Source organism: Rhinatrema bivittatum, chromosome 1 (genome assembly GCF_901001135.1).
Source record: "Rhinatrema bivittatum chromosome 1, aRhiBiv1.1, whole genome shotgun sequence".
Lineage (NCBI taxonomy): Eukaryota > Metazoa > Chordata > Amphibia > Gymnophiona > Rhinatrematidae > Rhinatrema > Rhinatrema bivittatum.
In genome coordinates, this window is record NC_042615.1 from 116,706,273 (window position 1) to 116,721,199 (window position 14,927).

General features: G+C 41.8%; 1 protein-coding gene across 1 annotated transcript in view; it reads right to left on the reverse strand.

Moving 5' to 3' along the window:
• Positions 1 to 14,927, reverse strand: part of LRP2BP (LRP2 binding protein) — a 101,383-nt gene that overhangs the window by 8,354 nt on the left and 78,102 nt on the right. The window contains exon 7 of the mRNA XM_029586919.1: positions 13,132 to 13,355. Within this exon, the coding sequence (XP_029442779.1) occupies positions 13,132 to 13,355 (224 nt within the window). The remainder of the gene's footprint in view (positions 1 to 13,131; positions 13,356 to 14,927) is intronic.

Below are 14,927 nucleotides of genomic sequence, written 5' to 3' on the forward strand. Positions count from 1 at the left end.
ATGCACCATGGTACACCCTGGAATTACACTATCTAAAGACCAAATTATGCCACCTTGAACAATGATGGCAAAAAAAACCCAATTCCTGAACATAAAAATGCTTATTACACATGCCTCAACCATTACAAAAAACAAATTAACTTCAGTAAGAGGTCATACTACGAAAAAAAATCTCTGCCGCTAATGGTAACAGTAGTGTCTTGTTTAACATTGTGAAATCCCTGACAACAAAAAATGATCGACTGGACCATCTCTCATATTCTTTTTGTAACAATATAGCAAACCATTTTAAAGATAAAATCCTAAATTTATCATCTAAATTCAATCACCTGCCTATCACAATTAACAACCAAGTTTCTCCTTCTTACTCCTGGACTGAATTTTCTACCATTTCAATAGACACTACAATTCATATCCTTTCAAAAATAAAAATCTCAAATAGTCCATTCAATCCTTGTCCTAGTAAATTGTTACATGACATCCGTGAATGACTCGCTCCTTCGTTAACTCATTTAATCAATTCATCACTGTTAACTGGCATTTTCTCCTGCCTTAAAAAAAAAAACCAAAATTCTGCCCATTCCCAAGAAAAAAACAACTGACATTACTCTCAAGTAACAATCACATCTCTCACTACCCCAGCTAAAATAATTGAATCTGTCCTACACCAATTAAATGAAAACATTGAAGATAATATTTTACATCCAAACCAACATGGCTTTAGGAAAGGTCACAATACCAAAATTCTCCTCCTCTCAACCTTCGACTCCATAATTCGAGGCTTCGACTCCAACATAGATTACTTCCTTATCTTCCTTGACATCTCTGCCACCTTTGATACCCTAGACCACAACATTCTCTGTACCAATCTACAAAACATTGGTATTACTGGCAAAGTCCTCGACTGGTTCAGATCCTTCTTACAACAGCATCCTCAACAGATCAATCTCAAACAATACTTCTCCAATTGGTACCACACTGATTCTGGGGTACCACAAGATCCGCACTTTCCGCTATTCTGTTTAACATGTATCTTCTCCATCTGTGTCAACTCCTATCAAGTCTCAACATAAACTATAAAATTTACGCAGATGACATTCAATTTATTCTACTATACAATACATCATGGAAACATACTTTTTCATTAGCCACAATCTACCTACAAACAATAATTACATGGTTAATGCATAACCGTCTCACCCTCAATGCAGCAAAAACTGAAATCATACATCTATCCACTATTCCAAACTCCACCTGTGCTCCTCCAGCCGAATTAATCTTTGAGAAATGCCATATACCCATACGCAGCCATGCTCAAAACCCTAGGTGTCCTTATTGATTCCAAATGATCAAGTCCATAAACATTGCATCCATCACAAAATCATCTTTCTACAAAATCCATTTACTCAAGAATCTCAAACCATTACTCTCTTCAAACATTTTTCACTCTTACAGTCCCTTATCTTAACTAGTCTCACAATTCCCTATACCTAAGTCTCCTTAACCACACAATATAACCACCCCAATTGATCCAAAATTGCGCAGCTAGACTCCTTACCCATACTCCACGCAAGAATCATATAACCCCAATTCTCATGCAATTACACTGGTTACCCATTCGTCAGCGAATTCAATATAAAATCTTAATGCTAATTCATACCTTGTTAGAAGGTACTTCCCCTATATGGTTATGTTCCACTCCTAATTTACCAAGCCCCCTCCCCATCGTCATCTACGCTCTGCAGACAAAAACTACCTCCAAGTTCCCACAGTAAAAACTGCCAGACTAAACTTATCTTGCAACCATGTTTCTTCTGTTGCAGGTCCCAAATTATGGAACTCCTTACCCAATCATATCCGCCAACTTACCACTACACACGATTTCAAAAAAGCTATAAAAACATACTTATTTTCACAAGTCTTTCCTGTTCCGCAATGCTAACCTATCATATAACATTTTTTCATACTTTATTTTTTTATGAGATTGTAATTCTTCACCTGATACTCTTAACCTTATTGTTTTTAATTGGTAAACCGCTTAGCTCCACTTTGTGTGTATACACAGTATATAAAAACCTTTTAAATAAATAAATAAATTGGGCAAGAGAACATTGTAGAAATCTCATCTTTGGGAGACTTTCCTCACTCCAAATGACATCAAATCTTCACTGAAATGTACTGTCCTGTTCTTACGTCTCACTCTGCATGTCAAATTGGCCACAAAACCCTAAACTACCACCAAAACCTCAACTCAAGCTATTAGCCTGCCCTTGTATAGTGATATAAATAGTTAAATACTGTGAAGACCTCCCCAGAGGCTCTCTCTCTCTCTCAACCTCTGCTCTACTCCACTCCTCTCCCTCAGCCCAGAAATGGCTGAAATGCAATTTGTAATCTTTATTGCAAATTGAATTATGGCCGTTTCTGGCATATAGCACAGCTTAACACCAGGAAAAAAGGTGTAGTTATTTCCGGTATTAAAAATGTGCAATGGGGTTATGCTATCACATGGTGCAATATTGCCCCTCATTTTCATTAATCCTGTCCAAACACCTTCCCAATCCCACACCTTCAAAAAATATGCATTTGCACCATGCCGTAACATAACTATTGCATGCGTTAACACGTTATTGCGGGCATTAACACCATAATGCATTTTGATGAATGCCCCTATAAGTTAGCAACAATTATAGATTCTGTTACTCACAATATTCATTCTCCCTGGATAACATCCATTCTCAAAATTCATACTCCTGTTAGAACATTAAGATCCTCCTCTCAACAGCTCCTTGATATGCCCTCTCCCAGAACTATCCAATTAGAAGAGACCAGAAAACGCACATTTTCATCTGTAGGTCCACTTTTATGGAACTTGCTCCCATTTGAATTAATAAATCTTACTGAAAAAATGTTTAAGAAAGCATTAAAAATGTATTTATTTTAAAAAGCCTTCTCGATTCAGACAGACATGATACAGACTACTCTGCTGTCCCGGAATTATACACCTGGCCGGTCTTCTGTCTTTTTAAATTTGTTTACATTGTTTTTATTTTAGATTTTAGCTGTATTTTCTTTTCTTTTATTTGATTATTAGTTTTGAGTTTGACGATTTGGACTATATATGTTTTTATTCATGTATTTTGTGTTTTTAAGTTTTTATAATTTTTTATGTATGCTTTGTTTATGTATTAATAACTATGTGTTTATCCATTGTTCCCCATGCTGAACGTAGGAAGGTAGGCTAACAAATGTTTTAAATAAATATAATAAATCTAACATGTATTGTTTTTATATTAAAATTTTTATGTACATTAACTTGTATCCCACCCCAATCTTTGGAAGGTATGGGCAAGAAATATTTTAAAATAAATAATAAATAAATCCTCTGTCAGAAAATGTTATTAAATATGAAAATGTTTATTAATAATTACCTAAAATCAGTGTAGTCAATAAACATTAACAGCATTGGGACATAAGCATTGCTTCTCATATGCCCTGTATCAGAAAAGGTCCTCTTTAAGGGTTTTTTTCCCCAAGTACAGACAGAACACATGTGTCCTTGGAAAGCTCAGAAGATCTTGTTGTTTCTTATCTTTGTGCTTAGTTAGAAAAAACAGGAGTTCTTCCTGCCTGTATCTGTCTGTAGGAAGCAAGGAAGGCAACTTTAATTAGCTGGGTAGCCTCCCCAGCCTCGGACCCCTCTGTTTTAGAAAGGGGGGGCAAATTAGTTAACATTTTTGAACAACAAAGAGCAGACTAGCCCCTACCTGGGGTTTTTCTGTTATTTAAATGACTGCTAACAAAGAGAAAGCAGACTGCAGGCAGAACTTTGATTGACCACGTGTACGAGAGAGATAGACAAGCAATTGATTGAGATCTGGTGAGCAAATTTTACGTTTTCTGTATAATGAGAACCCTCTTAAGCTAAGTACTATTATTTCTAGCTAGTATTAGCAAGATATGTATTAGAAATGCATTGATTTTACAAGAGAAATGTCTTTGGTAGATGTATATCTTATATCAATAATCTCTGTTACCATTGTTACAGTATTTACACTAATAGTTATGCACTGTCTAATTAGAATGAGATTTGAGCACTGTACTACCCCATAAAGTTATTTAGAGGTTTTTAAGTTAAGATTGATATTTCTTTTTATCTGGAATAAAGAGAAATTATTTTTAAATATATTCAGTCTGGTTTATTTCTCTGCATGTTATGTTATTTCATTTCATTACTCTAAAGTTAGGATCCACATTTCTGTATAAATAATAAACTTCTGACTAAAGGGAAGAAGGGTCAAGTGAATTAGGTAAGATTGGAGCAGAGCAGGACCTTGCCTTATTCTTTGACACCTCCAAATTCTTTTTAGTGTATTTAGCTCACACTTTTCTGTTGCCTGCATAGGTTTGATCCTAAAGCTTTTTGCCTGGGGCAGACTGAGGTTCTGGGATCCTCTGTTGCTTTGTCCTCCTTGCAGGCCCCTTAAGATGCCTCTTCAGGGATCTGGAAGAAAATATCTAGGAGGAAATTTGAAAATCCCACTGCCACTTCTTGTGACCTTGGGCAAATCACTTTACTCTCCATTGCGTCAGGTACCAACTTAGATTGTGAGCCCTCTGGTGACAAGAAAACAGCTACTGTGCCTGAATGTAATTCATAACCAAGATGAGAACCAGGTAGATGCATGCAATGGGTTTTGCAACTTTAAAACAGAGCTCATGGTTCTGCTTAGTCTAGCTCCTGCATCCTCATAGACCACAGAAATTGGCTCCATCACTGTACGGGTAAGGGGAGGAGAGCCCCTATCCAAGCTTCCCTCTTCTACAAATCCAACATGGCTGCCAGACCTGCCATTGCAGCCTTCCTGCCAATGGGAACCAATTGGCGGCTTCACCCAAAAGCACCAGTTCTGGGAGACCATCTCTCTCCCTCTCCTCCAGGCAGGTCTTACACAATTTTCCCATCCCTGGTATGGCCAAATTGTACAGCAAGACCCACGCAGAATGGGAGCTTTTTCCTGTGCTACCAGTCCCACTCAACCTGGACAGCAAGACCCACGCAGAATGGGAGCTTTTTCCTGTGCTACCAGTCCCACTCAACCTGGACCTCAGAAAGAGAACAATTCCAAAAAATACTGGCAACTATATGCCCTTAAGGAAAAACTGGCTCCAGAGCACAGCCTAGAGAAACAGTCACCGAAGAAAGGCTTTCAACTCAGTCTTTCTTTTTCAACTTTTAACCAGCCCAGCCACAAACAAGAGTGGAAAAAAAACAAAGAAATTAATATCTTGGAGATGATACTGTGGAAATAGAAAAACTAAGTCTCCCACACCACCAGAAAGAGAGAATGTGGTAGGATGGGAGGAGAGAAGGGGTAAAGGGTACTCAGCACACCTGCACCAACTCAGTTCCTGAAGGAAGTCCCCTGGCCATAAAATTGGGATCAACTAGAGGAGAGAGTCCAAAGACTTTCACCCAGAAGTGATCCAACTGGGGGAGGAAATCCAGAGCTAATCACCCCAGAAGCTGGTCAACACTACCTTTTTTTGACACCTGGCTTAAAAAGCCAGGTCTCAGACACAGCATGGGATATGATTGCCTACCATCTGCTGGAGACAGAGAATATTGGCAGGCTGAGTGTAGCATGGGATCTCATCAAGGTTATTTATTTATTTATTGTTTTTATATACCGGAAGTTCCTGTATAGTATACATATCACTTCGGTTTACAAGTAACAGAGATAACTATCGCCTGCATGGCGGTTTACATGGAACATATCGAACATTAAACTATTATAAAGCAGAATACAACTTGAAATCAACTTAAAAAAACAGAGATGGAGCAAATAAACATATAAACATTACATTATTGCTGTAAGACCGGAGGGTTGTCTTACTTTCTGATTTACTTTTCTATACAGATATTCGTAGCAACATCATATCGGTTTACATTATAACAGCAGTAGGAAATTACATTGAACAGGGGCGGGGGCTAAAATGGGATATAAAGGAACAGTAAGACTTAGCAAGGAAAAGACAGGAAAACCAATCAAGGATAACAGTTACTTAGAATATAATGCATATAGATAATTGTAGGAGTATGTATGTCATAGTTCTTTCAAAAATGTAAGAGGGTATATGTACAGAGTTGAGCATGAAACTGGCGTGTTAAGAAGGTAAGGGAGGTGGATCAGGAATTGTAATGGGGAAGGCTTGTTTCAATAGCCAGGTCTTCAGGTTAGTTTGGAATTTGGAGGGACATGTTTCGAGCTGTAGATTAGAGGTTAATGAGTTCCAGTCAGTAGGTCCGGCTATATATATAGCTCGTTCCCTTATAGATGAGAGATGAGCGTGTTTTAGGGCGGGTACATGGAGAGTTCCATTCTTTGAGGCTCTGGTGAGTCGCTTTGCGCGTTTAGGTTGGAAAGGTTCCTCAAGCCAATTGGAGTTATGGATGTGTATAGCTTTGTGGATTGTGGTGAGGGTTTTGTAGATGATACGGGAAGGGATTGGGAGCCAGTACAGGTCTTTGAGGATGGGAGTGATGTGATCATATTTGTGGGCATTAGATATAGTTCGAGCTATTGCGTTCTGCAGCAGTTGTAGCGGTTTCAGAGAGGTGGAGGGGAGGCCTAGGAGGAGTGAGTTGCAGTAGTCAAGTTTTGAGGCAAGCGTGGCTTGAATGACAGTACGGAAGTCACTGGGGTGCAGTAGGGGTTTTAGTTTTTTCATAACATTAAGTTTGTAGTAGCCTTCTTTGAGGATTTTATTGATATGTTTCTTTAGGTTCAGCAGCTGGTCAAGGTTTCTTGCGCAGGGCTGTGAAAGATAAGCATTAAAGGCAGGATCATTTGCAAGGTAGGGTTTGGGGGGAATGTGTTGTGAGATGAAGAGCAGTTCTGATTTTGAAGAGTTGAGGGTGAGGTGGAGATTGGCGAGTAGGGTGTTTATGGAGGCAAGACAGTTCTTCCAGTGTTCAAGGGCGTTGGTGAGAGTGTCACGAACGGGCATAATGATTTGGACATCATCTGCATAGAGATAGAATTTGAGACCTAGATCTGTTAGGAGATGGCAGAGGGGGATGAGGTAGATGTTGAAAAGGGTGGATGAGAGAGATGAGCCTTGTGGAACTCCTTGGGAGATGGCATGGTGGGAGGATTCGGCATTGCCTATCTTAACAGAGTATTGTCTGTTGGAGAGATAGGAGGTGAACCATTGAAGGTGCAGCACCTGAGAGGCCAATATTAGTGAGACAGGAAAGGAGTTGGGTATGGCTTATGGTATCAAATACAGCAGAGATATCCAAGAGGGCAAGGATGAAGAAATGACCTTGGTCCATTCCTCTGATGAGGTGATCAGAGAGGGAGAGTAGCAGGGTTTCAGTATTAAGGTGCTTGCGAAAGCCAAATTGGGAGGGGTGGAGAATATTGTTTTCCTCAATGTATGTCGTTAACTGGGAATTGACCATCTTCTCCATGATTTTTTAGATGAATGGGAGGTTAGAGATAGGCCGATAATTGGCTGGGTCTTGTGGGTGTAGGGATGTTTTTTTAAGAAGGGGTTTGATCACTGCATGCTTAAGGGGGATAAGAACAATGCCTGATGAGAGGGAACTGTTGATGATTTTGGCTACTGGTTTGGCTATGGTGTCTGGTATCATGAGTAGGGCTTTAGTGGGTATGGTGTCTGAGGGATGGGAGGCAGGTTTCATCTTTTTGAGGATGGATGTAATTTCAGTTGAAGAAGTGAGTTCAATGGAGTCGAGGGTGGCAGGAGTAGGAAGGGGGTCCTGTACGGTATGTTGGGGTTCGGGAGGGAATTTGAGTAGGAGGTTAGATATTTTTTTGTGGAAGTAATGCGCCAATAGCTCTTTTTTTTTTTTTCTTCGTTGTCGGGGATGGGTGGGGGACCAGACTCGGTGAGTGTGGAGACATATGAGAAAAGGGCTTTAGGATTGTAGACGTAGTCATGTATTTTTGCAAAGAAATAGTCACGTTTGGCATTTAGAGTGGAGGATCTGTAAGTGTGGAGTGCGGATTTGAAGATGGAGGTATTCTGTGGTGAAGGGTCTTTCCGCCAGGCTCTCTTTTTGTCTGAGATCATTCTTTTTTTGTTTCAGTTCAGTTGTGTACCAGGGTTTAGTGTTCTTAGCCGCAGGATTTAGCTCACGTTTAACAATAGGACAGTGTTTATCTGCAATGTCCAAGGTGAGGTTGCTCCATGATTCAATTGCAGCATTGGGATTAGTGCAGTCAAGTTTGTAAATGGTGCTGGAGAATGCAGAAATTAGGTCCTCACTGGGGCAGGATTTTCTATAGTTGATAGTATTGTTGGGAACAGCGTGGTTTAACATGGGAGTCTTTGTAGAGAGAAAAGTTTTTATGAGGGAGTGGTCTGACCAGGGGACTGGGATGCAGACGGGGGGGGGGGGGGGGGGGTTGGGGGAGAGGAACCAAGAGTTAATGAAAAGCAGATCTAGGGTGTGCCCTGCCTTATGAGTCGGGGAAGAGATAATTTGTTTGAATCCCATGGCCTGGAGGGAGTTGAGGAGAGCTTCACAGGTAGAGGAGAGTGGGGAGACATCAACATGAAGGTTAAAATCTCCTAAGATAATGGCTGGCTTATCAGTGTTGATATTGTCTGAGATGAATTCGATGAGGGGGGAGGGATTACATTCTATGAGGCCAGGGGAGGCATAGATGATGTAGACTTGTAGATCATAAGATTTGTATAACCCAATCTCAAATCTGGTGGGGGGCTCAATTATTATAGGTTTAAGTTTTATCTGTTTTTTGACAGCGAGGAGTAGGCCTCTGCCCCTTTTCTTGGGCCTAGGTGTGGAGAATATGTCATATATGTGGTTCGGGAGCTGGTTGATGAGGACCGTGTCAGAGTCTTTAAGCCAGGTCTCCGTGATGGCACAGAAGTCTGGTTTGCTGTCGATTAGTAAGTCATTGAGGATTATGGTTTTTTTGGCAAGAGATTGGGCATTGAAAAGTATTACAGCTAGGGTGGTTAGACCTAGGAATTGGGTAACTGGTGAGATGAGAATGGGGAGAAGGGATTTACGAAGGGAAGGGTGGTTGTGCGGTGTGAAGTAAGGAGATCTGTGGGGGTGGTGGTGGTGGATACATGGGATAGGGAAATGAAGAGAGCTTGCTATGCTCCTTGCCATGGTAGCCTTGGTAGCTAGGAAATTGATCCCTTTAAATGGGAGCAGTGTGGGGAAGGGGGGGGGGGAGGAGAACAACAGAGATAGCAGGAGCACAATGAGATGTAGATTGTGAACAGTGTTCTAAAGGCTCAGACAGAGTGGCAGTGTGTGCATGGAAGGCAAATAAAATAAATGTGTCAATGACTCAGGGTTACAAACAGCGGTGTATCAAGCATTACAAGGGAGCCCTTATGTTCGTAGATGCTATTTTGTAGTGTTGGGTCTGTGCTTCAGCTGGTGGACTTGATCGGTTCTTGGTTCGGTTGCTGACCGGACGCAGAGAGGTCAGGTTGCGGTGATGGATACCGGGTTGGAGGTAGGATACATGCAGTCTACAGCACTATTCCGGTATGTGACTACACGTTCACTGTTGGTAAGTCGAGTGCTTCGTGGTGGGGGTATCCTTTGGATCGAGGTGGCCGGCGAACGTGAGGGGAAAAAAGGGACAGCTGGTAATGCCCGAAGGGTTAGCACAAAGGGGCGCACTAAGGGGCCTGCCCCTTAGTCGTGCGGTGCCAGAGGAGCAGGTAGGAGAATTTAAAGGCCTACCCTGCTCAGCCGCTGACGTCGCTGGAGGAGGCGGACCTCGGAGGGGTCCTTGTTCTTGGCGGTCTTGGCGGGCAGTCCTCGGCGGTTCTCAGAAGGGGAGGTCCCTCGTCTCGGTGGTCCTCGGTGGGCCTCAAAGGGGTCCCTCGTCTCGGAGGGTCCTTGGCGGCGAGCAGGCAGTCGGTCGGAGCCCGGCAGCGAGGGACAAGCGATGGTGGCCGTGTGGCGGCGTGGAGCAGGCAAAGAGGGGCGCCGGAGGAGCAGGTAGGAGAATTTAAAGGCCTACTCTGCTCAGCAACTGATGTCGCTGGAGGAGGCGGGCCTCGGAGGGGACCTTGTTCTCGGCAGTCCTCAGAAGGGGAGGTCCCTCGTCTTGGTGGTCCTCGGCGGGCCTCGAAGGGGTCCCTCATCTCGGGGGGTCCTTGGCGGCAAGCAAGCGGTCGGTCGGAGCCCGGCAGCGAGGGTTATTCCGGGAAAGTTAACTCTGCCCACTGCGAAGCATTCAAATGCGCCACTCAGATGTTAATGCACACACTAAAGTCATCTTTAATGGCTTAGCCACACAGGGTTAATTTTGAAATGTTATGTCAGCAAGCCTTTAGTTCTTTGTCCCCATCTGCTGGCTAAGGGGCATAATCCATACATCTGGATTAGTCTGACTGGATGAGGAGGAATGGTTATTTTTTATTTTAACACTTAGCTGGATGTCATCAGCAAATAGATATTTGATGATATAGGATTGAATGAAGTTGCAGATTGACTAGATGTAAATGTTAAAAACAGTTGGTGAGAATTGTGGTTTTAACCTTATGTGGTTTATATATGTACTTTTTTTTTTTAATTCTTACATGTACTATATTTCCTTCCTAGTTCCACCACTTATTTTCTCTTTTGCAAATTTATCTCTTGCATATTCAGTGTGGGTATTCAGAAACACAACTGGCTGCTGGGTCACCATGACAGCTTTGGGAAGCCCTGCAGTAGGTAGGACATATTAAACTTCCCACAAAAATGTTAATGCACACAGTAAAGTCATCTTTAATGGCTTAGCCACACAGAGTTGATTTTGAAATGGATCTAACCATATAACTAAGGAGTCTTCTCTTGCAATAAAATTAGGCATCAATGGACCTAGTCTGATCATTGTAGTGACGGTCCTGGACCAGGGAGCCATGCATCAGGGATCCTACTGGAACCCTCAATCATGGGTCCTGAATCCAGACACTAGGCGTCACCCTTGAGTGATGACCATGACTCCCCTTTCCTTTCACTGCCCACCTGCACCCAAGGGCTGTGAATATTGTCTCTGCAGCATCACCAGTCCCAGCCAGTCTGAGAAGCAGAAGACATGACTTGGGGATTGAATCAGGGACCTTCCACACTGCAGTGCAATATAACACATTTTATAACGTAGCTAGCCAAGTCACGACTTAGCTTACTAAAGGTCGATCCTTAATAAAATGAAAGACAGGGGCACATGGGCCTTTTCATGGGTGCAGGTCAAGCATCCTGAGATCCTACGTAGTAACTTTCTTAAAGTGCAAGGGCCAGTTACCATAGGAGATCCCTTCCCCCAACCCTGAAACAAAAACACAGTGGCTCAGCTCTCCAGTTCCTGGCACCTCAGATCCCTCCCTGCCACCAACTACCAAACATCCAAAATTAGGGCCTCCAGCATGCTCTTCGTATCCCTCCTTACATCCAAAACTAGCTTGGATATCCTCAATCCTTCCTCCACACCCCTGTAAGCTCAAGAACTCTTTGCCAGCTCCACTGTAAAGCACCACTATATGGTGCCATTTTGAGAGCATCAGCATTACTGGTAGGAATGTCTGCCTTCTCTTCTGCTGGCAAAGAATTCCAGAACTTACAAAAGAATATGCAGGCATTTGGAGGAAAAGGGCCTGAGTTAGTTTTGGATAGTAGGAGACAAAGATTGGGGATGCCAGAACCCCTAGTTTTGGATGTGGAGGAGAGAGGGAAGGGGACCAGAACCCCATTCTTTTCCATGTTATGGGATGGAGGGGGATCAGGGATGAGGCTGTGTTCCACTATTTTTTTGTTTTGTGGGGATCAGAGACTGGAGCCTCTATGTTTGGATGCTGTAGGGGTGGAGAGAGAGACTGGGGGAGATGCCTTGAGCTCCAATATTTTTGTGTTAAAGAGACTAGTGGTTAGAGCTCCTATGTTTGTTGTGCCAGGGGCTGGAAGCCAATGTTATTTGATGGCTGGGGGGCTTTTTGGAGGGGCACGGGATGAGGCCCCAAGCACAAAGCCTCCTTTCTGTATTAAATGCTAGGGTGGCAGCCCTGCTGGCATGCTAACATTAACATCAACCTTACTGAGGCCATAAGGTGCTATATTTACCAGGCCCTTATGGCCTCAGTAAATTCAATGATTCTTTTTGAAAAGAGTGATAATAGTTAATGGGCTCATTATCATTTTATTTGTATATTTTGCTTATACATGCCCAATTTAGTGCATATTTGTATCCATGCCTAATTTTATTAGTGAATAGGACACAATGTTGTGTGCTTGCTAAGTATCAGCAGCCTTTAGTGACTCGGCCCCAGGTTACACTATTAGGTATTCTATCAGTACAGTAGAGACTAAAAGAAAAAATGTAACAGCAAACTTTAGAACAAAGCATTCAGTATAATGATTTTTCTCACTGCTAATGGAATCATTATATAGTACTTAAACATATTTTTGCCATCATGCTTTCTGCTATTGATAAATATTAAAACTAAAAAAATGGCAGTAACTAGCATTTATGTCAGCAGTTCGACATGGGCCTAAAATATTTCAGCCATGGTAAACCGAAAAATTTCTAATCTAACTAAGCATACTTTCCTCCTCCCATCTGGACTGCGACCCCTGGGAAGGACCAATCAAAAAGCAAGTCATGTAGTCTTGATTCTGATTGGACCTCCGAGAAGACATCAACCAACTGTAGGGAGACAACCATAGCATTCTATTCCAGATATTATATGCAGTACTGTACATAAGATCATAATTTTAAACATACCATACAGAAGATATTTTCTCAGTTAGGACTCCAAAGTAACAAATTGTTTTAGAAAATTTGAACTATTGACTTAATTGTGATTCAAGCTTTTACCATTTTGCTATGTTTGTTACATTCTGAATTCTTTATTTAATAGGCACAATTAATCTATTTGTCTAATGTACTCACATATATATTTCAAATGTAATTTATTTCACACACTCAGCAGGAATACTACAGACTGCTCATAATTTCTGCATGCTTGCAAGACCACAAATCTAGTCATCTTTTGCTAGGGATTGTGCCATTTGTAACCAGAAGGAAAAGCATATGTGTGGATAATGAGTAGCTGTAAGATGCCTACCTTGTAGCTAGCTCAACAGTTGTTATAAACATTTTCCTCTTGTAGTAATAGCTCACCAAATAGCCTTGAGCATATACATTTCCACGTTCTGATGCTCGCTTCAAGCATCTGATTGCAGACTGCATATCTTTACGAACGCCTAAACCATGCATGAACATCACTCCAAGTGCACCCTGTGACTCCAGACTGCCATTGCCACAAGCTTCTGAATGCCAAAAATATGCCTACAGAATAGAAAAGATGTTTATTAAGGATTCAGTTATGTGAATAAATTTTTACTTTCCTTTCTCAGGTGTTCTAGGCAAAGATCTGATCAAAGACATCCAAAAGGTGGGAAAGAAGGGAGAAGTGTAGCTCTTTAGGAGATTTTAATCTGCCTGATGTGGACTGGTGAATCCCTTCTGTGGAATCTACAAGAAGTAGAGAGATAGTAGATGTACTTTAACGGGCTCTACTCAAACAAATGGTAATGGAACCCACAAGGGAGGGTGTGATACTCAACCTAGTGCTCACTAATGGGGATGCTTCTGTCTGGGTAGGTGCCCACCTGAGCACCAGTGATCATCAGATGGTAATGGTTTGATACTGCAAACAGGATACAGAAAAGCCACACGAAGACTTTGTTAAAATGGAGATTACCTGGAAGAAGAACTGGAAGATTGGGAGAAAATAGGTAAGGTGGAACAACAGTGGGCCAAATTAAAAGGACCTATTACAAAGGCAACAAATCTATATGTTGGAAAAGTAAACAAAAGTAAGAGGAAAAGAAACCAATCTGGTTCTCAAAGGAGGAGGCTGACAAAATAAAAGTAAAAAGAAAAACATTCAAGACATAAAAATCATCCCAAAAAGAGGAACACGGAAGAATATGTGGCAAAGCTGAGGGAGACAAAGAGAGAAATCAGGAAAGCGAAAGATCAAGCTGAAGAAACAACTGCCAAAGAGGTAAAGCAAGGAGACAAAACATGTTTTAGATAGAGAAAGATGGAAGGCCCAAAGTAGTATAGTGAAACTGAAAAGGTGACAAGCAGCAATGTGTGAAGAGAGACGAATTAAATGGCGGAAATATTCAACAAATACTTAAGTTTGGTGACCATTAAAGAAGACTTGGAGAAGGACCATTGCTGGTTGAAGAGAGTATATGGGATGAGCTAAGTAAACTGAAAGTAGACAAGGCCATGGGACTGGATGAGGTACATCCCAGGATACTGAGGGAGCTCAGAGATGTGCTGGTGAGTCAACTGAAAGACCTGTTCAATAGATCCCTGGAAACAGGAGTAGTGCCATGAGATTAGAGAAGTGTGGTTGTCATTCATCTTCAAAAAGGTGGTAGCAGAGAGAAGGCTTGAAATTACAGGCCAGTTAGCCTCACTTCATTGGTGGGAAGATTAATGGAGAGACTGCTGAAGGAAAGTGAACTATCTACAATCAAGTGGCTTGCTGAATCCAAGGCATCATGAATTCACCAGGGAAAGGTCCTGTCAAACCAGTCTTAATGATCTTTTTGATTGGGTGACTAGAGAATTGGATTGAGGAAGAGCGCTCGATGTGATCCACCTAGAGTTCAGCAAAGCTTTTGATATGGTCCCGCAAAGGAGGCTTGTGAATAAAATGAGAAGATTGGGAATGAGCACCAAGGTGGTGGTATGGATTACAAACTGAACAGCAGGTTTCTTTGGATCCTGGCTCCTTATTGAAGCAGAAAAGTTATTTGCAATTGTGGTCTCATTTGCAGGCAATGTTGTGATTCTGTGTTACAACCCAACAAAGAAACTATTTTCTGGCCTTCATTTATT